The sequence below is a fragment of the Rhinatrema bivittatum genome, chromosome 5 (assembly GCF_901001135.1).
Source record: "Rhinatrema bivittatum chromosome 5, aRhiBiv1.1, whole genome shotgun sequence".
Taxonomy (NCBI): Eukaryota; Metazoa; Chordata; class Amphibia; order Gymnophiona; family Rhinatrematidae; genus Rhinatrema; species Rhinatrema bivittatum.
Genome location: NC_042619.1, coordinates 259,539,595 through 259,566,408, shown reverse-complemented (window position 1 = coordinate 259,566,408; position 26,814 = coordinate 259,539,595). Strand labels below are relative to the sequence as shown.

At 44.9% G+C, this 26,814-nt stretch overlaps 1 protein-coding gene across 2 annotated transcripts in view; it reads left to right on the top strand.

Annotated features, from left to right (window-relative positions):
- BRF2 (BRF2 RNA polymerase III transcription initiation factor subunit) overlaps positions 1-24,970 on the top strand; it is a 48,884-nt gene extending 23,914 nt beyond the window's left edge. For both annotated transcript variants that reach the window (XM_029603896.1, XM_029603897.1), the window contains exons 3-5: positions 8,852-8,911; positions 9,406-9,727; positions 23,881-24,970. In XM_029603896.1, coding sequence (XP_029459756.1) covers positions 8,852-8,911; positions 9,406-9,727; positions 23,881-24,586 — 1,088 coding nt within the window. In that variant the 3' untranslated portion in view covers positions 24,587-24,970. The remainder of the gene's footprint in view (positions 1-8,851; positions 8,912-9,405; positions 9,728-23,880) is intronic.
- The last annotated feature ends 1,844 nt before the right edge of the window (positions 24,971-26,814 follow it).

Sequence of the window (26,814 nt, the reverse complement as noted above, 5' to 3'; positions counted from 1 at the left end):
TGTAGATGGTACGCCCATCTCTGTACAGCCTATAGTTGTATGCTTCATGTGGGGCCTGCTTCAATTGAAGCCTGCCCTAAGGCCTCCCGCTGTGTCTTGGTACCTCAACATGGTGTTTGCTCAGCTTCTTTGGAGCCACTTTGCACCTGACCTGAAGTACCTGACCTGGAAGGTCACCTTAGTGTGCAGGGTCAGCGAGCTCCAGGCCTTAGTTACTTATCCACCTTACACTACGTTTTATCATGACAGGGTGGTCTTGCATCACCTTAAGTTCCTGCCTAAGGTGGTGATAGACTTGCATCTTAACTAGGCCATCATCCTGCCAACATTCTTTCCCAGTGAATGACCACTGCACATTTTTGACTGCAAGCAAGCTTTAGCCTTCTACCTGGAGCAGACAGAAGCCTATAGACAGTCCACCTAACTTTGTATTTCTTTTGATAGGAATAGGTTGTGCGTTGCCATTGCCAAACAAACACTAACCAATTGGCTAGCAGGTTGCATCTCCTTCGGTTATGCTGGTGGGACTGTTTCTTGGGGGTCATGTCAAGGCTTATTCTTTCAGAGCCATGGCAGTGTTGGTGGCCTACTTGCAAGAATTTCCCATGGAGGAGATCTGCAAAGCTGCAATGTGGAGTTCTCTCCACACATTCACATCTCACTATTGTCTGGATAGAGATGACAGACTTGACAGTGAGTTCGCCAGTCTGTCCTTAAGAACCTGTTTGAGGTTTAGAACTCAACTCTCGTGGCCTAGGGCCCATTGTTATGGTTCAGGCTGTCTCCTCTCTCTGTTACCAACAGCACTCTTATGCCCATTGGTCCCCTTTTATGTTGATGAGCTAGGGATTCACTCATGTGTGAGGACTACCATCCTGCTTGTCCTCTGAGAAAGCAGAGTTGTTTACCTGTAACAGATGTTCTCAGAGGACAGCAGGATGTTAGTCTCACAAAACCCAACCGCCACCTTGCAGAGTTAGGTTTCTTCTGTTTTTTATTTTAATTTTATTATAATTTTATTTTACAAGAATGGAGAAGGACCGCATGTGGACACATGGTATAGGGCATGCTGGGCATGCTCAGTGTGCCTAGTCAAAGTTCTAGAAACTTTGACATAAGTTTTCCACATCGAGCTCCATTTGATGTTGTCACCCATGTGTGAGGACTAACATTCAGATCTTGAGAACATCTGTAAACAGGTAAGCATCTCTGCTTTCTGTAAGTTCCAGACATTCTGCCTTTTGCTTGTTTCCCTGTTTAAACTGTGACCAAAAGAAATACATCTTAAAATCTGCAAATATCTTGCTCTTTATTTTTTTCAAAAGCAGAAGGCATATGTAATGTAAAGGATTTACACATAAAATCAGTAAGTGCGAGCCGAAATGTGTGAAATAGAATTGAATGTTCAAAAAAGCAATAAAAAGTTCCAAAATGCTGGCTGAGTTTAATTAAAGGTTTTAGCAACAGTACAGTCCCCCAACATGGCTGTTTTTTTGCTGGTGGGGCTGCATCGGGCGGGTCCTACAAATAATTTTAGAATAAAGATAAAAATAGGCATTAGAATAACAGAATAGTGGCTAATGCAGCAACGGAGACAAGTAGTGTATTCATTTTCAGGAGACACAACAAGCAGTTCAACAGGTACCAATACACACAGGAATATATAATAGAATTGGTTACTGTACAAACTGTAAACACTGCTATAACATGAAGAAAGTGCCAGCTGAGCAAATTGCAGTATTAAAGGTTTGGTAGCAATACAGTAACCCCCAGTATAGTTACTTATTTTACCAAGTCACATCCAGCAAATATAAAGCATTACGGGAATAATGTAATACCACAAATTACCTTAAAGTAGTGGCTAAAATTGATTTAGGGACAAGGGAAAAAGCCGAGGGTCAGTCTGGGTGGTACAGCGCTACTAGTGAAGTATCAGCTGAAAAGATAAACAACCGAAAGTGCATAAACAATAATAAACCAAATTGTGACCATGCTAGCCTTCACAATGTAGAGAGAATACTGTATAGTGCCTGGTGCCCAAGAAGAGGTACAAGAGAAAAACAGAACGAAAACACACCTGATTTTAGGTGAAACTGGCCTGAGAAAGTGAAATGGGTACAGTGCAGGGGTGACTCATTTGCACCATATGAGGACACCGTGTAAAAGAGGTTTGAAACGAGTCAGAACAAAAAATGAACAAGGAATAAATACTGTCAAAAAGAGATGTTACTTACTTAGATCCTCTGCATTAGGGCAAGCACCGCGGTTCCCGTGCAGTGACAGATCACGTACCGCTTGAAGCGGGGGAGAATCTAAAGAACAAAAAGGTGCCAAGAGGAGGGCCAATCAAACAAGATCACATGATGTGTTGTGGCCAATCAAAGCTAGAGCAATGAGAGAACGGGAGGGAAGGGAAACCCGGGGTATGTGTCATTGTATCAACACAGAGAGGGAATTGCAACCCTAGAGAGGGAAATGAATCAGAGAAAATGGTGCCATTCAGTTTCCTTATTGAAGCCGAAGAGAAAAAGAAATTGTAGTTCAGACTCCCCACTGTCCACATCAGAGATGATGTGTGGAAAAATCCTGCCTTCTATTGAAAGGCTTACAGACCTCTAAAAGAACTGTAAATCAGAGATAGTATGGACTGTCCCTGCCAGTGAGATACTGGAGGGGCCTCTATATGGCCTATTCTTAAACAAGACTGGTGCTCAATGATCCAAGTGTGCAAAGCTCTGTAGTTTTTACAAACACAAATTAAAGAGCATTGGCATAAGATAACATAGGCCACACTTGTGGAAACACAATTCGAGCAGTGCTTTCAATTATACGTTTTTGCTGAAGTAGGATATATGAAAGACGAGAGAGAGAGACAAGGGGGCACATGGAACATTGATTACATGGGTAGTGACCAATGGGCTGAAGTTCTGAGGAGATCAAACAGTCCCGTAAGTTGCCACCCCTGCGGAAAGCAAACCCTGGCGGAATATGGAATACTGTGTGTGGACATAAAATTGACCAGTATTTACGAGTAATGGAATAGACCTGAGAAATGTGATTAGAGAAGGGCGGGACACAGGTTAAAGTATCCGAAGGAACCTTAGATCGTGGAAGAAATAGATCTCTAATGTATAAAGCCCATTTGTAGGCATTTTTCATGATAAAATAATACCCTCTTGCTTTAAAGCAGGCAATCATGGATGTTGCTTTAGCAATGATATCACTTCAGGTAGAGCAAAGGTATCCAAGTCTGAAAAATTGTCCCAAGGGAACGTTGCGCAGGAGAAAGCACGGATAGTGGCTAGAGTAATGAAGCAGAGTATTACGATCTATAGATTACAGAAAATAGAAGTTGCAAATGACTGCTGTCCGACTGTTACCGAAGTATCCAAAATAGGCAAATGTGAGGATTGTATGTGAAAGTCAAATTGCAAGTGAGGATTACAACTGTTCAACTAATCCAAGAACATGAAGAACTGCACGTCAGTCCCTGTTCATAACATAAAGATATCATCTATGTAGCAGAGCCACAAGGGAAAAACAGGTTTAAACAGAGAAGAGTAAATGTGTGCAGATTCAAAATGGGGCACATAAAGGCAGGCAATGGAGGGTGTCATTATGGCCCCATTGCTATTCCCTTACTCTATTGGTAATAAGAGTCAAAAACAAAATAGTTTTGTGAGAGGGCTAAACATGTAAGGGACACAGAAAAGATGTAGGGATCTGGCAAGGTGATTCCCTTTGGTCCAGTATGTGTTCTACAACTGCAGTGGATTCCTCCTGGGGAATGTTAGACTAAAGAGACAATGTCCAAGGAGACCAGGAAAAAAGGTGAGGAAGGTAATGGGTACTGTTCCTAATAAAGTGATTAGTATCTCATACATATGATGGGAATCGGAGACAAACAGGTGCAAGAAAAGATCCACAAATTTAGACAGTGGTTCAAGAATTGAATTGATACGTGCCGCTGCTTGGACTGTACTTCCACTAGTGTGGTCTGTTATCTTATGCCCCTGTTATTTAATTTATGTTGATAAAACTGAAAAGGCTTTGTGCACTCGAATCATCGAACACCACTCCTGTTTAAGAATTGGCTGTATAGAGGCCCCTTTAGTATCTCACTGACAGGAGCAGTCCCATACTGTCTCTGATTTACGGTTCTTTGATTTATAGGTCTGTAAGCCTATCAACCCATTCTGGATCTGAAGAAGGTGCATGCAGCTCTGAGAGTGCCCTATGTACGATGGAAATCACTGTGCTCGGTGACTGCAGCTGTATGCAAATAAGAGCTCCTGGCTTCTGTGAATCTCACAGAAGCATATCCTCATGTACCTATGAGGGAAGAGCATTTTTAGGGTCCCATGCTCCTGCTTGGGTTGGCAAACACTCATCGGACATTCACCTAAGTGATAGTGGTAGTGGCAGCAGCACTCAGAAGGGAAGGAATACTGGTGCACCCATATCTGGACAACTGGCTCATTCAAGCAGAGTCGGCAGATCTGTCTGCAATCAGTACAGCATGTCCTAGAGAGGTTGAAGTCTCTGGGTTGGGTGGTGAATTTGGCAAAGAGCCATCTCACACTTTAAATCCCTGGAATACCTGGGTGCTCTCTTTGACACGTGAGTGGGGAAAATGTTTCTCACGAAGGACCCGGATGCTGAACCTTCAGTCTCAGGGACTTTCAGTACCCAAGGTCTGGGACTACTTACAGGTGCTGGGTTTTATGGGGTCAACACGGGAACTGGTTCCTTTGGCATTTGCTCATATGTGACCTCTGCTGTTGGACTCTGCTATTGGAGGAATTTCATCTTTCACTTCCACTCAGGGGGATGCCAGGTCCAGTCTTTTATGGTGGCTTGGTTGGGTCAATCTGAGTTAAGGAGAGGAGCTAGAAGTCCCGAATTGAATGATAGTATCCACCAATGCCAGCCTCACCGGTTGTGGAGTGGTGTGCACAAGGCCAATGGTCGAAGAGTGAGGCATCAAGGTCTATCAGTTGCTTGCCTTTCAGCCACGGTTAAGTGGTCAGCCAGTGCGGGTTCTGTAAGACAGTCCTACAACAGTGGCTTACATCAACAAGCAGGGAGAACCCAAGAGTTGGGTGGTGGCTCAAGAGTTGGTTTGGGAGGAACAGCATCTGTCACTCCTGGCGGCATCTCACATTGCCAGGGTAGACATCTAGGTGGATTTTCTTAGTCAAAGGCAGTTAGATCCCGGAGAGTGGGAGTATCAGAGGAGGCAATGAGTCTCATTCAGATCAGATAGGGAATGCCCTACATGGACTTACTGGCAATAGGGCAAAATGCCAAGGAGGCAGGTTTTTACAGTCGCAGGTGGGAACACGGGGAAGAAGGCATAGATTCTCTAGTGCTGCCATGGCCTCCGGGAATTCTGTTTTATGTTTCCTCCATGGCAGCTAGTAGGCAAGCTGCTTTGGCGAATAGAAACATAGAAATGACGGCAGAAGAAGACCAAATGGCCCATCTAGTCTGCCCAGCAAGCTACGCACTTTATCCATTTTTTTCCCCTTTTTTTCTCTCCCACCTATTACTATTGGCTTCCAGTACCCTCCAGCCCTAATCAATTAGGGGTAGCAACCACTGTAACAAGCAGGCCACACCCTTACCCCATACTCTTACCCACCCCTGTTTTTATTTTATTTTTTTTGAGATAGCAGCCCTCCATCCTTCCGCTCCGTGAAGGTGGAACACCAACTACTGGCCACTGGCATCCCGCTCCGTGAATGCCTCTGTGGCTACTGCTGCTCTGTGCAGTGTTTGAATGCCTCTGTGGCTACTGCCGCTCCGTGCAGTGTTTGAATGCCTCCTCTTTATTCACACCCTCTAGACTTGATGGATCCACAGTGTTTATCCCATGCCCCTTTGAAGTCGTTCACAGTTTTAGACTTCACCACTTCCTCCGGAAGGGCATTCCAGGCCCATCTAGTCTGCCCAGCAAGCTACGCACTTTATCCATTTTTCCCCTTTTTTTCTCTCCCACCTGTTACTATTGGCTTCCAGTACCCTCCAGCCCTAATTCCCCTCCACCCCACCACCAATTTAGAGAGCAGCGCCGTATCAGCATCCAAGTGAACGTCCAGCTCAATTAGGGGTAGCGACCGCTGTAACAAGCAGGCCACACCCTTACCCCATACTCTTACCCACCCCTGTGGGTGGGTAAGAACAGCATCCGGGGCAGGTAATTCTGGTGGCTGCATCAACCTTGGTTCACAGATCTGGTCAATATGGCGGTGGATGGGCCTCTTAAGATTCGGTCACCTATTGAGGCTGGGTCCAATATTTTTGTCTTGCAGCTTGCTGCAGCGCCACCCCTAATACCCTCACAGGGTAACCATGTGGCCACCTGGAGGGTCTTGCCAAGCATGCCCAGGCCCGCCTGCACAAGTGCTTCTATAGTGGCAACCTTCCCACCCTCTGGGCAAGTTCCCTGCCCACAAGCTCTATCCCCTGGTGGTTTCTAGGGACACTGAGACCCCTCACAACCAAAGGTCTCACAGTTCCTAGAAATACACCCACAAACCAAATAAACACAATAGTAGGACCGTTAAGTCAGTCCAAGACAGGCAGAGCTGACAAACTAATAAGTTTATTAAGAAAAAGTAGGAACAGTGAATAGATAAAAGATTTAAACTGCAAACAGAAACAGGTAAACCAACAAGGATTATACAGCAAAAGTTAACTGAACACTTTTCACTACTAATCAAGTGCCTGAGGAGGTTAGGAAAAGGTTGTCCCCCAAGAGCTGAACAGGGCCTTAGCACAGAGATCTGCTCCCTCTGCACTCCCAGCCGAGACTGGAGAGTTCCAGAACCCTCAGTGTGAGTCCTCTGACTCCAGGGCCAATCAGGGCACACAGTATTAAGCGTTAGCTTTCTGGCCATTGGCACTGCAGAGTGTTTCAGTGTTACATGCACCTCAGGGCTGCTGGGATGTGTATGCTGATCAAGCAAACTTCAGTCAGGGCATCATCCAAAGCCTCTGCTTGAACTACAGTACAGAGATCAAACACCACCTGCAGGCCAGCACACAGGAAATTAACTCTGGGGAAAAGTGTCACAGGGCAGAACAGTTTAACTACAAAACATGCCAAACCCCTGTTTCACCACAAAGGGTTATTCTGAGGACTTTATCTCTACATTATTCTACAGGCTAGAAAAAACATTCACATCCATGGCCTACATGAAGATTTGGAGGGTTTTCGAGTCCTGCTGTACCAAGCAGGGAGTGCAGCAGACACGTGCTTCGGCTTCACACATATTAGCTTTTATACAGAGGGATTGGTAAAAGGATTAGCCTTTAACTCCCTTTGAGTGCAGGTGGCAGCTTTGGGCTATCTTCAGGATAAAGTGCAGGGTATCCCTTGGCAGCTCACCCAGATGTATTTCGCTTTCTTTGAGGGGTGAAACATTTGCTTCCTCTGGTGCGGCAGATGCGCCCGTCTTGGAATCCTAATTTGGTTCTGAGAGGCATGTGTAAAGTACCATTTGAACTGCTGAACAGGGCAACTGTGAATGATTTAACCCTAAAGGTGCTTTTTCTGGTGACAATCTGTATGGCCAGAAGGATTTCCGAGCTTCAAATGTCATGTAGAGATCGTTCTTCAGATCTCGTTGCACACAGTATCCTCCTTTTTCCCCGAAGGTTATTTCAGTAGTCCATCTTAATCAACCAGTGGAGCTTCCGGCCTTTCCAGATTTGGATTCATCCATGCCTACGCAAAGGAACTTTGGGGTTGGATATACGTCGGGTGGCATTGAGGTACCTCAAGGTTACTAATAGTTTCTGTTTGTTAGATCACCTCTTTGTGCTTGGGAATGGTCCGAGGAAAAGGGTGTAAGGTATCTAAAGCTACAATGGCCCATTGGCTAAAGGAAGCTGTTGGTTCAGCTTAGATTTGTAAGGGTTGCCTCATACCAGAAGGTTTGAGGGCTCACTCTACTCGCTTTCAAGCGACCTCCTGGTGTCCCTGCAAGAGATTTGTCGGGCAGCTACTTGGAAATAATTGCACATTTTCGCCAGACGTTACCGTTTGGATGTCTGGCCTTCGGATTCCATGGGATTTGGAGAGAATGTTCTACGAGCCAAACTGTCTCGGTTCCACCCTGTACAGAGAAACTTAGATACATCCCAGGAGTGTGGACTGATCTGGGGTATGAACAGGAAAAGAAAATTGAATCTTACCTGCTAATTTTTGTTCTTCTAATACCACAGATCATTCCAGAGCCCTACCTGTTAGAGGAGTCCACTCATACTGATATTTGATGTATAATGCAGAGTTATTGAGGGATTCAGTGATGTTCTCCTTGATTACAGTTGGAAGGGATTTCCACCTTTGAGGCTTCACCTTTTCTCCTGCTCATTGAAGGGATGTTTGGAGTTGTAGTTGTTAGTGTTTGTTTTTAACCATTTTGGCTTGGGTACAGATCAATACTGAGAGACTGCAGGTGGCATACTAGGTTATATGCAGCGTCAGTGAAACATTTTTTTCTCTGTCTCATCTGTGGGTAGGGAGGCAAAACCCAGGAGTCTGGACTGATCTGTGATATTACAGGAATTAAAATTAGCAGGTAAGATCCAATTTTCCTGTAGTTGGGTATATTCAATAATGTGGCTGAGCTGCTGAATATCCTGCCAAGCTAGCCAGTGGCTGAATATTATCCCCAAAATGTCTATTACATTAAGATTTTTAAAAATTGGATTGAATTACCTTGAATTGTATGTTCTTTGGCTAGGGTAATAGTTTATCCAGAGCTTGCAGAAGTGATTCACATGATTTATATATAAATGCTGTAGATATTCCTCTGTGTAATAATTTATTCTTTGCTTGCAGAGGTGAGATTTACAGATAGTACCGGCAGGAATGCATCTCTGAGCAAGAACAAACTGCATGGTAAAACTATTGTATTATTTATCCTTCTTCTGAAAGCTCAGAGGTGGGGAACAGGGGTGTGAGAGAGAGGGTAGTAATGCTTTATGTAGAGAAGTCAGCCTCACTGCTTGGAACAGTTCTGCACAGAGCAGAATGATAGGCAACTGCAAATTGGCAGATTTGCATACTTGAAACATTTGCACCACTGCCTGTCCTGGGTTCATTGTTTTATTTAATATATTTTTGGATTGAGCATCTGTAATGTTTTAATGTTGCTTCGGTCCTTTCTAACATGCAAGTGATTTTGTGAGGCTTTGTACCTCAGCTGTGCAGGTGGCACGGTGGAAGAAGTACCGTGAATCATTTTTAGGCCCAATCATTCAGTTTGTGTTTTCTGCAGGGACACAGCTGAGGCTGCCAGACTCATTACTTGTATGGCATAGATGCGAGTATACTGTACATGTATAAGAGAGGCAGGGAGATGAGAAATTTAAAATGTCATGCTTCTATTTTAGGTCTGAAACGTGTGCGCGATCTGTGCAAAGTTCTACGGCTCCCGCTGACCTTTGAGGATACGGCGGTGTCCTATTATGAGCGGGCATTTGACAGCCCCTCCTATCACTCTGTCACCATTCAAAAGAAAGAGATCCTGATTGGGTGCTGCGTGTATGTGACCTGCCGCCAGCACAACTGGCCCCTGACCATGGGCACCATTTGTTCTTTGATCTATGCAGACAAGACTAACTTTGCCAGCATCTACCTCCATCTGCTGCAGACCCTGAAGCTGGATGTGCCAGTGCTGAGTCTGAAGGATCTAGTGAAGACACACTGCAAAAAGTAATTGATATCCTTTTTTTTATGCTTGCTTTTTTGGTGGTGTTAAGTAGCAGTTGATTAAGACCTGACACTGTCATAAGAGATCATAATATCCCAAGTGGCTCATTCTTGAATTGCACAGCACTATGGGGCATGTGGTTTGGGGACTTTTACTACATTTCTTTCTCTGAGCATTTAGGGGGCACTTTCATAACAGCCCACTTAAGAAAGTAGGAAAATACATGCGCAAGCTATATGAATTTTCAAAGCAAACTTACATATGTATATTTTCTGTTAAAATTACCCCTCCAAAAATACCCTCACACACAACTGCTAATTTGTACACCCATTTTTTGGGTAAAATTTATGTGCATACTTTTGAAAATGCACACATACTTTTTGGAAATTCAAACTCTGTTCCCGGAAATTCCGCCACTCATTCTAGATAAACATATATGCATAAATTTACCCACATAACAAGCAGGCGGTTTTATGATGAGCTATTTCCATGGGTATAGCATTGTTTTACTTGTGGAATCTCCTTTTGAAAATTGCTCTCCCCGTGTTTCATCTTTTTGACATTTTAAGTCCTGCCTACTGCAATCACGTGATTAATCAACATATGCAAATTATAATTTCATCCTCATCCTTCCAGACCAGTCCAGACTTAGGGATTTGTCCCGCCTAACAGCAGATGGAGGCTGAGAGCGAAAACTTTGCACTGATAGCCCCAGGGCAGCAGGACTCCTTTTTGATTGGAGGGGGACCAACCAAGCTCTGTCCCCCAGCTCCACCCTAAGCTCCGCCCACATTCCCACTGCCAAGTTTTACTGTACATTTGCTGTTAGTTATTCTGTTTTACATATATTCTTCGCATTAATCAGAGTGTAATTTTACATTCCCAGACCAATTAAATGCTTGATACTAGAAATCCAGACATAAAATTACAAAAACAGCATTACTAATAGAAATGTCAGTACTAAGTGACATTTTGTCATCACAGACCACTCCCAACATACACACCCACAACCCTTTAACAATAGGATATTTTCCCCTACACCTCACCATACAAACATATTCTGGTATCATCATCTAAGTAACAGAAACACACATTTCTTCCACTGTCAGGTACATTGTGAAATACAAAATTCTGAGGGGAAAAAAACCCCCCAAAAATCTGCACATATGTAGCAAACCTACCATATACTACAGTAGCACTACTTCACAAGACTCCAAAAGCACTATACTAGCCCCAAGAACACCAATAATCCTCCAGTTGGGAAAACACAATGAACAAGACTGCTACAGATGCTTACACAGAAAGTACATGCTAGCAGAATACCTCACTTTAGTCACACATGCAAAATGACCCTCAACAAATACAAAATACGTGATCACAAATTTAAAACAGAAATATACAGACAAAAACTAGAACGAAAACCTCAAGAAGCCAGACTCTGCATTCATTGCAGCATTGGAGCACTAGAAAGACATGCATTTCCTCATAGACTAAGGAGAGCCCAGTCAATGTTGTGGGGAGTGAGGATTGTTATATAACATAAACCCCCCTCACAAGAAAAATGACAGTGTCTCGGCAGCACCCGCATAATATAGTAATATATTATTATTATTAGCCTCTTGAGTGTTTGTCATTTTTCTTGTGGGAGGTGGGTAGGAGGAGAGAGAGCAACCGGAGAGGGGTGGGAGCAGGGAGACAGAAGGGGGGGGGGGGTAGGACAAGGGGTGAGAGCAAGAGGGAGCAGAGATGGGGGAGGGATGTGGAGTCCTGAAGGGGGTGGGGGGCAGTAACATACCTACAGTATTTGGCACCCGGATTGGATAACTTCTTTGCCCCCCCCCATATATAATTTTAAAATTTAAACACACTGAAAAATGTATTATTATGTCTGCAAGTAGATTTTTAAATAGTACACTAAGTACAGTACTGTCATAAAATTGTAAATAAGAAAAATGCAGCACATAGAAAAAACAGAATTCATACACCTTCAACGAAAAAACATTGTAAGAATTCAAAACCCCATTAAACTTAATAATAATAAATCAGTGGAGCTAACTGATAAGGCTAGAAACCTAGGAGTGATTATAGACACAGAACTCAGCCTTAAGCAACACATATCGGTAAAAACAAGAGAAGGCTACGCCAAACTAATGGTCTTTAGAAGGCTAAAACCCTTATTAACTCAAGAACACTTTCGTACAGTACTACAAGCACTAATATTTGCTAGCACGGACTACTGTAACACACTTTTTCTTGGATTGCCATATACCACAATCAGACCACTGCAAATACTACAGAACTCGGCTGCCAGAATACTTACTGGGAAAGGCAGAAGAGATCATATCACCCAAACACTGGCGGATTTACACTGGCTCCCAATAGAACAAAGAGTGCAATTCAAAACACTATGCACAATTCATAAACTAATAAATGCCGACTGGCTAAACACCGCCCTTCGATTACATGTCCCTCAAAGGAATCTCAGGTCCGCCAATAAAGCTCTACTAACCATACCCTCAGTCAAAACAGCAAAGTTAACCCAGGTTAGAGAGAGAGCACTATCATTGGCAGGACCGCTATTATGGAACACATTACCACTTGAGCTAAGACTAATGAAAGATTTAAAACTCTTCAAAAAAAAAGCTTAAAAACTTGGCTCTTCAAAAAAGCATTCCACAGTGAGGTCGCTGAAGAAACAACAAATACATTCAGCTGAAAGTCATCTATAAAAGCAGAGTTGTTTGTTTTTATTATTTTGCTCATAATTAAATATTAATTTAAAAACAGTATGCACATATACGATTAGCACAGCAATCATAAATAGCATCTCCAACCCACTTTTCAATTAGAGTATATTATTGAACAATGTAACCGTAAAATATTGGCACCGCTTGGATAACTTAGAAAACTATCAAACCTATTTCATGCCTAAATGTAAACCATTGTGATGGTGCATTACTAAACGACGGTATAGAAAAGTTTTTAAATAAATAATTCGATGAATAGGTATTTCTTAGCATTTAGACAGGTTAATCCACATCAGTGGGTTATGCATCCCTACCAGCAGATGGAGACGAAGCAAAGCACTGCACTGACATCAGGCTGCCAGTATTCTGCGGCAGATAATGGATGTGCATCTGCCTGCTGGGGATTGCTTAAAAAAAATTTAAAAGGAGAAAAAAGAAGGAAACTAATTCGCCCTGCTCTCCTGTGGTGATACCTTATGGTCCCTCCTCAGTCGAGTTTTCCTGAGGTGATATCTGCGGATCCCTCCCTCCATAGAGTGCCTCGGTCCGGTTGCTGGTTTTCCGGTGTGGACTTAGCTGTAGAGAGAGAAACAACTGGGAGGCTAGTGGGTGCAAGAAGCAGAGCGCGGCAGTGAAGGCCTTTGCCCTCTTCCCCCCCACAGCCGGAGACCGACTCTGTACTCGGCCGGGATGGGCTGAGCTCAGGTAAAGCATAAATATAAAAAGAAAAAAAGAAAAAAAAAGGAATGAGGGATTCCCTTCCTCTTCTGGTCTCCAAGCCTCAATGCACTGATCCAGCATCCATTCCCGCCTCCAAGAGAGCTTGGGGCGTCGTGGAGCTTGGCGGGTTGAGCAGCCTTTTTGCTAGGCCCCACTCGCAGGCTTTGCTCAGAAGGTGTGTGGTAAACTGCGGCAGCGTTCACGTGCTTTTCTATGCACAAGTCTGCCGCGAAACACTGTCTGATGTCGGTTTGGGCTTGCGTGCCCGAGTGAGCACTCGGTTGGGTGCTCAGGTAATCGCCTACCTGGACTGCGTATTGGGCGCCTAAATTTTGGGCATCCATAGTGTTCGCTTATTGGACAAAGCTTCTTTTTCGGTGCCCTGTCCAAGCTCACTTGTGTGCACACGTAGTTGGGCGCACAATTGTCAGACGCCTTTGGGAGCATGCTACTAGTGGGTGTTTATCCATGGCACCAGTAGCAAAGAAAACAACAAAGAAATAGATGCCCAAGGAAATCTTTGCCAAAAAATGAACACGTCTCCACCCAATAAAGATTTGGCAAAGATTTCCTTGGGCATCTATTTCTTTGTTGTTTCCTCACGGCTTTGTTAGATCGCCTGCCTTGCTGTTTTTTGGACCAGTAGCAAAGAAGCCTAAGTGCCTTAACCTTTGTGCTGCTTGCCATATTCAGGCATCTCAGCTTGGCATCCCCTCTAACTTATGTCAGTGCTACTTGGAGGCTCAGGGAGAGTTGTCTCTGGCTGATTTTGCTGAGCCCGGTCCTTCCCAGCATGATGTGGGAATGGGACCAGAGGGGGACCTGTCAGGTTTCATGTGGTTTTGGGGCTTCCCTAACTGATTTGCCAGCAGGGGAAGGCAACTTGGGCGCAGGACCAACACCCTCTGGTTTTGGTATGGATTTTTCTACCCTTTCTTGGGTGGAATTTTTTTTTTTCAAAGGCTGCAGTCCTTTCTTCAGGCACAATCGGTGGAGCCGACCAAACCTAAGAGTTCAGGATCGCAGACTGCAGATCCCCGCATGCCTGGTGCCGGGGGTATGCATTGGAGTATGTCTTGTCCTGCTGCGAGTCACACTGATAGGGACCTAGATGGTATAAATGATGAAGGTGATCCTTACTCCCTGGAGGATGGGGAAATTCCTCCAGGGTTGGAACCATATAGAACTATGTTGATGGCCCTGATCTCCCAGACACTGAAGATGCTAGGGTTGCCGGGTGCTGATTCCATGTCTTAGCCAAAGCAAAGCCAGCCCACTTTTTCAGAAATCCCACCCCGGATTCCTCCCCAATCCCTCCCCTTTTAAAAGTTTGCATCATGCTATGCGTTATGGCACTTAGCGCGTACGTTAAGGTGTTTTCGCATGCCGAAATGCTGTAACATGATTTGATAAATGACCCTGTTGCTTTTCTAAAAGTCTCAGGAAGATGGACCAGCTGTTTATACTCCATGGTGGGAGTAAACATATTGAGCCGGGATCACGGGTTACAGTAGCTGCTGGATTAAGGAGGTTATCACAGCCGCATATGTGGATGCTGAACAGCCATTGCATAGTCAGGTTAGGGCTCAGGCAGTGTCATGGGCGGAGATTAGATTGTTGTCTCCTTTCACACCTTTTCCAGGCATTACCGCCGGGAGGGTGCAGGGTTGATCAGACTGCGGGCAGCCTCCTGCCCTGTTCGGGTGTAGCTTTGATTCATCCCACTGGTGTGTTGATTAACTTGTCTGAATGCTAAGAAAGAGAAATTACTACTTACCTGATAAATTTCCTTTTCTTGGTTGCCGGATGGTGGTGCTATTGTCCTCTTGAGTGGCTGCGTCTCCAGGGATTACTGATAAGTATCATATCCAGTCCCTAGATTAGTGATATTACACTCCTTGTCTGAACTCAGTTTTCCTGTTAACTGGGTTTTTGTCATGTATTGTTTAGTTGTCCACAGTTGACGTTTGCAGAGAATACTGGCGGGCTGATGTCAGTGCAGGGGTATATATACCATTATGTCAGCTTTGCTATATCACCATCTGCTGGTAGAGGTGCATAACCCACTGGTGTGGATTAACCCGTCTTCATTAAAGAAAAGGACAGATAAGTAGTCATTTCTCATTACTGCACATGTACCTAAAAATATTGTACAAAAACTTTTAAAACTACATATGCCCATTCTTCAGATGTCAGATCAGAGACATTCACATCTAAAGATGGGTCCTACATTGCCTCAATAGCTCACACACAGTATTTTTGGGTAGTATTACATAGCTCCAATAAAAGCTTTCACAGTCTGCCATGCCATACAGTTTATCCCAAGAGACAAATCTGTTGTATCAAACCAACACTAACCCCCAGGACTCAAACAGCAACAACTCTACCCAGGAAAGAACTGCATTGCAAATATTATAACAGACCTTAGAAGACCAATACACCTTCTATTAAAAACAGAAATATAGAACCCTACCCAGAAACTATACATTAACAGAATCCCTTACCTCGGTCACCCATACAAAACACAAAAAGACCAAAAATAAAAAAATCAAGAAAAATAAAACAATAATAGTAAAACCATACTAATAAAAAAATAATAAATATTTCAAAACAGCTAATGAAGAGAACATCCAATAATTAAAATCTCATGAAAATGTTTATAAATTTCCCAAAACACCAATATATTTGAAAACAGCAGACCCTTAAAGCAACATCCAATAATGAAACTATAATAAGGATTAAAAACTCTGCTCTCCATATATGGGATTTTTTATTATTTCCATTCAATCTGAGATTGTCGTGGATTGGGAAAAAGGGGGGGGGGGGCACACAAACTTTATCCTCTCTTTCATACACACATGGTACACACGTTCTCACATTCCCCCCTTCCTTTCTCTCACACAGACTCTCATACATATCCTCTCTGATCTTCACACACACACACACACAACCTCTCTGTCTCACACACATAACCTCTCTGATCTTCACACACACACACACCCAATCCCCCTCTGGCTCTTGATACACATGCACATACAGACACAGGCTCTCTGGCTCTCAAACACCCATCCCCAGCAGTCTTGCTTATCAGCCCCGTCTCCCCTCTCAATCCCCCAACTCACCAGCACTCCTGGTTCCAAGTCTTCTCTCCCTTATCAGCCTCCCTCTCCCCTCTCAGATTCCCGACTCACCAGCACTCTTGGTCCCAAGCCCCCTCTCCCCTCTGATTCCCAATTCCTCACCACTTTTGGTCCCAAGCCCTCTCAGACCCCCAACTCCTCAGCATTCTTGGTCCCAATCCCTCTTTCTCCTCTCAGACCCCCAACTCTCAGCAGTCTTGCTCCCCAGCCCCCCTTTTCCCTCCCCCTCCTAGACCTCCTACATCTTAGAAATCTTGTTCCCCTTCCCATATCTTCTCACCCACAATCCCCTCACTGACCGCAGGTGGCCAGTGCATTATTTCCTTATTGGCACCACAACCCAGTGCGGCCACGACTCCCCTCACTCACACTCCATGCTTCAAACATTCAGAGGATCGTGGCCTTCTAGCATGGGCCGCTTCTTTCCTCATTCAGGTGCTGGCAGCTGGGAGGGAGGAAGAAGTCTGCGCTGCAAGGCCGCGATCCTTTGATTCTTCAGGCGCAGGGAGGGTGAGTGAGGGAATTGCGGCAACACCATGGGGATGAATAGTGGAAAGAGAATGTGTCCTCCCACTGCCACCTGTGGTCCCCCTCCCCCACCATTCCAATGCCTAGGGATATCCCTCTTCCCTATGTAGTCTGATGAAGTAGAAGTTGTCAGTAGTTCTTTGTCTTCATTAGATGGTAGGAGTCTGGTCTAGTTCAGCAGGAAAGTGAAGTGGGCTTCTGGGGCAACAGCCAATGGCAGGTTGATTTCCCCAGTGGCAGCTAGGACCGAGTCTGGGGACTATGGACGCTAGTCTTTGAGGCTGATCTTCCTTTTCTGGAGCATAGGGGTCTCTTCAGAGCCCAAGATTTCCTCCCTTTAGAAGTCAGCACAAGGTAAAGTCTTCCAGTCTTAAAAAATACTTCAGGATCATGGTGAGTGGAGCTGGGTCTCCAGGTCTGCAGCATAGACTTGGTCCTACCTCTGCTTCTGTCTGTTTCTCCGCTGGTTCCCCAGCAAGAAACAGTTATGAGAAGGGGAGGAAATGCATGAGTGCTGTGTGTGCCAGCATTGTAGCATGGCTGACGCCTGCAAGGTCTTCCTTAGCAGCGAGGCCCTTGAGGGAGCCAGAGCTCTGCACAAGTACAGCAGCCATGTTCCTTGCGTTGTTGCTATCTTAGAATTTAGCCACGACACAGTCCCAGCACCCAGCTGCATCAGAATTGCTCTGCACAGGCCTATGGGAGGAATATAAGCCAAAGGAATCCTTAGACACTAGAGGGAAGGAATTCTCTGCGGAGTTCATGTTTATTATGCATAAGTTCTATGGGGAAATGAAAGGTGGCAAGGGAAGAAGGGATCTTCCCAGGAATCCACCTCTGGAACAGGAACTGTGGCTGAAGAGACCCGGGCTGGAATCAGAGCAGGAGTATCCGATAAGGGTGTCGCTGCTTCCCTGGATGCCCACAGTAATCTGGGGAAAAAAAGGGGTAGTTGAGTAGGACTCATGGGAGGAAACATAGGAAGGAGAGCTGAGCTTTTCAACTGGGGAGGATTCAGCCATGAGGTTATTTAGAAGCAAGAAGCTTGGAACCCTCATTACAAGAATATCATGGGCCTTGAGGCCGACTGAGGAGCAGCAAAACGATGTGGCATCTAAAGGGGTTTTATCTTGACAAAGTGTAAAGAAACAAACCAGAGTATTTCCCATATATCCAGGTAGGCAGGATATGATTGGAGCTAAGTGGGACAACCAGACTTAGCATTAACAGGTACATTTTAAAAGCATTGCTCATGTAAAAATGTCCATATAAGCACATGCGAGCAACGTGGGTTTTAAAAAGCCGCAAAGTACGCACATATATACCGGAGTGTGCATCAAAAATAAAGAGGGCAGCAGAGCATGGGCATTTCAGGGTGAGGCCAATAGATACACGCATAATGCCATGTTTTAAAACCAGAGTCCGTGGTGCGCATTAGCTTATTATCCATGTAACTTTACTGCTGTTCCAGATGAGGAGAAAGTCTGTAGATCTTGAGTTTTAGGGCTTGCAGGACAGGTGAGGGGTCTGGGTCAAAGGAGCATGCAGGATGAAGAACCAGAGGGGTCTAGAAGACTTCGATGTTAACTAGGCAAACAAACTGGGTTGTGCCTTGCGCGAGCATGTTTTAAAATCCTCCTACATACACGTGTGTAAAAGCCGGCAAAGTCCTATGGAAGACACAGGCACTAGCTGTGCTCGAGTAACCTCTTAAAATTAGGAGCATGGTTGGTGCATTTTAAAACATACTTGTGCACATGATTTAAAATTCCAGCGTATCTTTGCTCACGTGCCTACATGCGTGTGTATGGACACATGAGCGTTTGTTTTAAAATTAGCCTGTAAGGTTTACAAGGTCTGTGGAAGCTTTGTATCTGCTCCATCAGAATGAGAAGGAATGCTTATTTAGAATGCCAAAAGTGGATGCCTCGGTAGCGGCAGTCATGTAAAGACTACTATTCTGGTTGAGGAAAACATAGCATTTGAAGGACCCTTAGGGAAGAAAGGTTCCAGCTAGTTGCTATGTGGCCCGAGTAGTGGTTCATTGGATCAACAATCTCGGTCAGAGACGGAAAAGAAGGTGTTGCAAACCAGTAGTAAGGAGACCGCCTGCCTGCAGTTGGGCAGCATTTATAATCTAAATAGAACATCATCTAAACAAATGGTGACAGCGGTGATGGCCAAGTGTCTGTTATGGCTGAGAAGCTGGTCAGCTGACTCGGCGTCCAAGGCTAGATTAAGTAAGCTTCATTTCAAAGGGCATCTGCACTTTTGGCAAAAGCTAGGAAAACTGGTGAAGGATTTAGGGGAATTGAAGCTCCTGATGCTTCCAGAAGGACAGGTCCAGGGGCACTGTTAGAGGAAGTTTCGCTAGAAATTGCTTGAGAGATGCTGGGCAATACACACTAGGCAGACTCTACAGTGCCCAGAAAGAGACAGTCATTTTGGGTGAGTAGACAGGATGCTTAAACGGAAGGGCGCAGAGACCCACAATGATAGTACTACTAGGAGGGGATCCGCTACACAGAGGACCAATGGTTCTTGGAAATCATCAGTGAGGTACACCCTTGAACTGAGCACTCCTATGCCAGAAGCATTCATCTCGCCCCTTGCTAGGCCCCAGTAAAGAAGGTGGTCATTCAAGCAACAATAGACAGTTTTGGCTGGAAGCAGTAATGCTGTTCCCAGGGAACGCCACAGCGCTACCCCTAATACCCACACATAGTAACTCTGTGGCTGCTTGGAGGGTCCTGCCAAGCACTGCACAGGCCCGCCTGCACCTGTGCACGTGTTTCTATACTGGCAACCTTCTACCCGACATCTGGGTACCTGCTTGCCTCTGGGCAAGTTCCCTGCCCGCAAGCTATCTATCCCCTGGTGGTTTCTAGAGACACTGAGACCCCTCGCAACCAAGGGTCAAAAGTTCCTAGAAATACACCCACAGACCAAATATAAATAATATCAGGATTGTCAGGCAGTCCAAGACAAGCAGAGCTAACAAACTAATAAATTTATTATGAAAAAATAGAACAGTGAATGGATAAAAGATTTAAACTGCAAACAGAAGCAGGTAAAACAGGGATTATACAGCAAAAGTTAACCGAACACTTTTCACTACTAATCCAAGTGCCTGAGGAGGTTAGGAAAGGTTGTCCACAGGAGCTGAACAGGGCCTCTGTGCAGAGATCTGCTCCCTCTGCACTCCCAGCCGAGACTGGAGAGTTCCAGAACCCTCAGTGTGAGTCCTCTGACTCCAGGGCCAATCAGGGCACACAGTACTAATAGTTACCTTTCTGGCCAATGGCACTGCAGGGTGTTTGAGTTTTACATGTACTCAGGGCTGCTGGGATGTGTTTGCTGATCAAGTCACCTTCAGTCAAGGCAGCATCCAAAGCCTCTGCTTGAACTACAGTACAGAGATCAAACACCACCTGCAGGCCAGCACACAGGAAATGAGATCTCCGGGAAAAGTGTCACAGGGCAGGCAAACTACAAAGCATGCAAAATCCTGTTTCCCCACAAAGGCTTTCTAGTGCACCCACACCTAGACGCTTAGCTAATCAGGGGCAAATCTTTCAAGAAAATCTTCAGTTAGGCTTTCCAACAGTGTCAAGGCTTACTAAATTGAGTGACAATAAAATCAAAAGTCAGTTTCAGTCCTCTCAATCATACATATACCTAGGGGCAAGGTTCAGAACGAGCATAGAGAGGGTATTCTTAACGGAAAGGATCAGCAAGCTGCAGGAGCAGTTGAGAAAATTCTTGGCCATAAAATCACCTCATGCTTAGTCTTATTTATAGGTGCTAGGTATAATGGTTTCAGCCATAGAGGTGGTGGCATAGGCAGGGCCCATACACAGCCCTGGTAGAGGGCCCTCCTGTAGAGATGGTCTTCAGAATCAAGACTTCAAAGAAACATTTCCCATCACATAGGGCAGGAAAAGCAGCTGATCAAAGCCAGCCTAGAAATAGAGGTCAGACTAGTGCCCCAGATTGGATTATGATAACGATAGACGTGAACATGACTGGATAGGGTGCTGTCTGCCAATGTCAGGTAGGTCTGGTCCAGGACAGTGGCACCATGGCCAATTAAGCCATCTGGAGACCAAGGCCATCACCTTGGCTCTAATCCAACTTTTTCCACAGATAATAGGGAAAAGCAGTTGGAGTACTTTCAAATAATGCCATAGTGTAGCTTATGTGAACTGGCTAGGAAGGTCCAGAAGACCACGATTAGTGAGAGAAGCGGATCAATTAATGACCTGGGCAGAAGCACATTTGCATTACCTTTCAGCAGTGCACATAGAACAGATGTTGGTCAAGCAGATTTTCTGAGCCAACAGATGCTAGACCCTGGAGAATGGGAGCTAGCCAAAAAAGCAATTGACCAGGTAGTGGTCAGAAGGGGGCCACCCTCAGCGGAATCTGATGGCGACTCATAGGAACGTGAAGGTGAAAGATTTCTTCAGTCAGAACCAGGATCCAGGGGGCTAGATGCACTGGTGCAATGTAGCCACACGACAGCCTCCTGTATATCTCACCGTGGCCAATGGTGGGAAGAGTAATCCTGGGAAAGTCATTTTCATAATCCCAGTTTGGGCAAGGAGTCCATGGTATGCAGACCTGATCAGACTCAAGGAAAGGGAAGCATGCAAAGTCACTCAGATAAGGGGGGTTGCTATACCAGGAACCAGTCCCCATGGCAAATCTTGCTCCGTTCCTTTATGGCCAGGCTCTTGAGAGGGCGAAGTTGCACAAGTGAGGATATTCAGGACAATTGATATTGACTCTAATGAAAGGAAGAAATCAATGTCCTTGGCTTATGTCAGAATATGGAGAGCTTTTGACGTTTGGTGTAAGAGGAAAACGATGTTCCCGTTTAAGGAGCAACTGGCTTCAACTCTGCAATTTTTACAAGAGAGGCTAGATAAGGAATTAGCCCTCATCTCATTGAGAGTGCAGGTGGCAGCAATAGCCTGTTACAGAGGACAGATTAGATATAGCTCTGTGGTGGTGCACCTGGATATGGTGCACTTCTTTAGAGGAGTGAAGCATGAATGTACATCAGTATGATCATTGACATCACCATGGAACCTGAACCTTGTACTGAAAGCCTTGATGAAAACTCTGAGCAATTGAAAAGAGCCTTACCAAAGGATTTTACCCTGACGATGGTGTTTTTGGTAGCTATCTGTTCAGCAAGGAGCATCTCCAAGCTCCAGGCACTGTCCTGGCCAGGATCCCTACTTGATGTTTGCAAAGAGAAGGTTACCATCAGGCCAGTGCTATCCTTTTTACCTAAGGTGGTTCCATCTAAATCAGGACGTCTCACTACCCTGCTTCAGCAGGTCAGAATATGGAGGTAGAACGAAGGGCCTATATTTCCTGGATGTACAAAGGACATCATTTCTTACTGGAAAGCACAAATTTGTTTTGCAAGTCAGACTTTTTATTCTGTTTTGAGCCCAGAAGGGAGAAGCATCATCAAAAGCATCCATTCCTAGACGGATTATGGAGGCAATAGCTTTGGTCTATATTGCTAAAGAGAAACCAGTTCTGAAGGGATTGAGAGCTCACTCTACTAGGACACAGACCCATCCTGGGCAGAGTGCAGGCTGGTCTCTCTGATAGACCATATACAAGACAGCTGCAAGGGCCTCATTGTAGGTTTTCATTAAAGGATAGACTTGCAGGTGAAAGGGGACAGGGCCTTTGTAAGAAGTTCTCGAAGCAGTCTTGGTCTAATCCCACCTGGGATAGTCACTGCTTAGGTACATCCCACAAATCTGGACTGGTCTAGCAGGATGATGAGGAAGGTGAAATTAGAACTTTACCTGCTAATTTCTTTCTTGAATCTTGCCAGACCAGACCAGAGGCCACCATGAGTATAATGGGGAGAAGGAATACTTGGGAAGAAGGAAGCATTAAACAAAAAAAGAGGAAAAGTAAAGGAGAGAATGGAAGATGGCGCCATTAAAAAATAAATAAATAAGAATAATACCCTCTTCGCAGATGTTGTTCTGCTTTTCTTTCCTCAGACTGAAAGACTGCTCAGTTTTTTGTTTTGGGTTTTTTTTTCTTTCCATTTTCTCTGTTCTTTATTGGAAAATATTTTTTAAAGTTATTCCAGGGGAACTCAGTCGTAATTTAGGCAGGAGTCTACTGACTACTTCCCCTGCTGTGACAGATTATATAAGAAAAAGGGATATCAGTGCAAAGTTTTTGCTCTCTGCCGCCATCTGCTGCTCATAGGAGGGACAAATCCTATGACTGATCTGGCAGGACTCAATGAAGGAAAATCAGCAGGTAAAATCTAATTTCACTTTTATTTGGATTAATTGTTTTGCTGTTACATACATACATGAGAGCAGTGAATTATGAACCAAGAGTACTCCCAAGATTTGTGAATTCAAATTGGGAGTATATAAGGGTCTCACTGTGTGACCTTTAAGTCTTCTTATCTGTTTGTCCAGCTCTAATTGGGATTTAACAACTACATTGGATCTCCTTCCTGCTGTCTTTTGGACACTGCCATACAAGTCAGGCATCAAAATTGGAAGGCAGTCTTGCATCCCAGAAGTGGCTATATGCACGAGTCTGAAGTATTACATTAAGTGTTTTACTATATGGTTGGGATGAAACTTGTTTAGTAAGACCAAATTATTGTTTTCTGTGCTATGGTGATAAAGAAGTAATCGAGGTTGACTGGAACAGACATTAGAGGCTCTTTCGTGTTTCTGTGCAATATTCAAACAAAAAAGAATCCCCAGGGTTATAAAAATTGGGTTGTAACTGAGAATCTGTTGACAGTCGCAATTCGATTCTTTTCATTGTGCACCTTCAGTAATGTGGTTTCTAAGGTAAAATAATGCATTTCCTCACACTGAACCTTTCCTTCTCTTGTGGTGTTTTGGTAGTCTCAGAACTTCTGTTCTGGTTTATAATTGTAGTGCAGATTAATACAAATTCTCACTTACACTAAAATTCTCTCTCTGAAAATATTCCTTTTTCTTTGATCAGTTTCAGGCTGTTCCAGGCATCTTCCACCTCTGTTCCTGACCACTTTTTAGAAGGCATGGAGAGAGTGGTGGAGAGGACCCTGCAAATTGTAGAACTGGCAGGTGAGACCTGGCTAGTCACTGGCCGCCATCCTGTACCCATCATTACCGCTGCTGCCTACCTTGCCTGGCAGTCGCTGCGCCCTATGGAGCGCTTGACCTGCACCTTACCTCGCTTCTGTAAACTGGCAGATGTGGACCTTCCCCCACCAGCCCAGCAGCGACTGAAGGAAATCCATAGTATCCTACTGAAGTTGGCCTCCCAGCTGTCTTGGCTGAATGTGCTCAGCATCAATAAAAAGACAGTGGTTCAGCATGTTGGAGACATCCTCCAACATCGTAGTTTCCTGCTTAAGAAATCTCTACAGGACTATGCAGCAGCTACTCAGGATAAAAGCCAAACTATGGCAGCAAAGGACTTGGGAAATTCTGCAATGGCAGGGGACATTGCAGAAGCTGATGGCCAATGCAAGAACCAGAAGGCTGCCACTAAAAGGTGCTTTCTGCCACCATGCCTGACAAACCCAAAGAAGAGACCCCGAACAGCAGTAGCCACTGCAGAACAGGTATTCACTGGAGAGGAGGACATTTCTGATAGTGAAATAGAGCTGTATCTGCGCACCCCCAGGGAAATGGAGGAATTCCAGAGGGCACACCCCTGGGACTGACCTATACTCTTGATCCAGCGCTCAGCATTTCAGAAATACACATGGCAGGCAAACTCGCTCTGTATCATTTATAAACTGCATTATTACTTTGGTACTTTGGAAAAGCTGTTTCTCTAGCCTCCGAAGCAGCCATGTCCTGAGAGGTGTCGCAAATGATATCACATACAAATTCTGATTAGTTCATGCAGAGCGTGTTTGTTTTATTTTGTGATGATCCAATCAGTAAGATCTGAGAAGAGGCATAACTACTTTAGAGCAGGCAAGGGAACTGTAAAATGTTTGATGAATTCCTAAATAATGATTTATTGCATTAATTGTGTTATGGAGATGCATATTCCTAATCTTCATATCTACTTTTTGCTATGGTAAAGAACAGTTAAGGCAGAGTGTGTATGTGTGTTTCATTTTTACTAAACTGATGATAGGTGTTAGGCTCCCTAGCCACAGCAGACTAAGAGAAGATGAAAAAATGAGACAGCTTCAATGAGTTTGGACTCAGATTCAGAAAAGTGCTCAATCATTGCACAGCTCATCCTCCATTTTGAACTGTGCTTAAAGCCTGTTTCGTGTCTTGATGAGGATGAAAAAATTGATAGGAAGGAAGAGCATGTCCAGCATTGTACAGAGGCAATGTGAGGCAGTACCCTTAGTGTTTTCCTATTTACCTGTGCAGGACAAGGCTAGATACCTGGTCCACCTTAAATCCACTAAGGAGAGTATGCTGTATGGGCGGGATCCTGCGGGGCAGGTGGGGCTCAGGGGGCATAACCAGAGACTGGGGAATAAGAGCTGGGATCCAGGTGAGGATAGCCAGACCAGGTTCAGGTCTCCAGGAGGAAGGCAGTTCCTGTAACAACACAGTCTAAACACTGAGCTGAGATGAAGCAGTACAAAATGTGAGTAGAGTACACTGTCTGAAGGTAAAGGTAGTCCACTGTGGTGAATATGACTGAAGCTGTGAATAAAGATTGTTTTAAGAAAGGCTGGAGTCAGATTAGTTTTGTCTCCAGGCCTATGGGAATCACTACTCATTCCCACATATATTTTCATGCTTGGGATTTTTTCTAAAGCTTTGCACAGAACCCCAGAAAGTGTCTGTTTGGAATAAAGAAAGAGTTGTGAAGAAGACCTGTTGTTCTAAACTTAGTACAAAACCCAGGGGCCTGTGGCTCTAAAACAAAGTACAGAGCGCAGGGGTGCACAGAGCACGGTAGCTTGTCTGAAAGGGCGTGGCTCAGAAGATGCACTGAAGAAAAAAAAACAGTTTAAAATTTCAGGTAGAGAGGAAACTGAGTGGACCTGGTTGCAGGGACAGCTAGGAAGTGGTAATTTTGTACCAGCTAACGGGAGAAGCCTGGCTGGAGATATATATATGGATTAAAAGTGATTTAGTTAATGCTGGTTTGCAGGCTTTTTTTTTTTGCCCTCAAAAAGAAAAGAGAAAACACTAGTGTGCAGCAAGGCTGTGCTAATAAACTGGGTGTGGCCATGGAAACGCTGCCAGAGTGGGCTGTGAGTGTGGTGAATGGAAACAGGGGCCTTCTTTCAGCAAGCAAGCTATTCTGCAGTCAAGAAGTGTAGCCATGTATGTCTGGCTGGTAGGAGTTCTCAGATCTCCAGAGCCGGTCATAAGAAAATCTGAGGCTGGAGGTATGAGTGCTTGAGAGGCAAGCCGAGACTGGGAAGCCAGAAAGCCTGCTCCCAGGTGCCCTGGCAGGGCGATGGATGGGTGCAGACATGGCAGAGATAAAGCAATTGCAGCAGAGATTAACCAGGTACTCGGTGAGCTCTGGTAATGTGCCCTAGGAAGAGAGGCTGCAGTAAGTCCAGAAGGGGGCAGCATTGAGAAGCCAGAGGATGGTGCTACAGATAATCCTGTTGAAGATCCTGTAGGGTGCCCAAACACTACCGGGAGTCCCGAAACACCTCCCCTAAGAAGACCCGAGATGGGGGTGGTGAGAAGCCCAGAGCGAGAGAGCACAGAAAGGCAAGTGAGAGATACCATGGAGAGCCCAGAGGGTGGCGCTGCGGAGACCCCAGTGAGTGAGAGCGCAGAGGAGCCAACGACTGGCATGGGCAAGTGGCCAGAGTGTACAGAGGAGGAAACTGCGGAGAGGCCATAGGAGGTGAGGTGGATAACCTGGAGAAAGAGACTATGGAGATCCCAGAGGATGGCACTGTGGAAGAGCCAAGAAGGGCTCTACATCAGAGATACCAGATGACAAAAA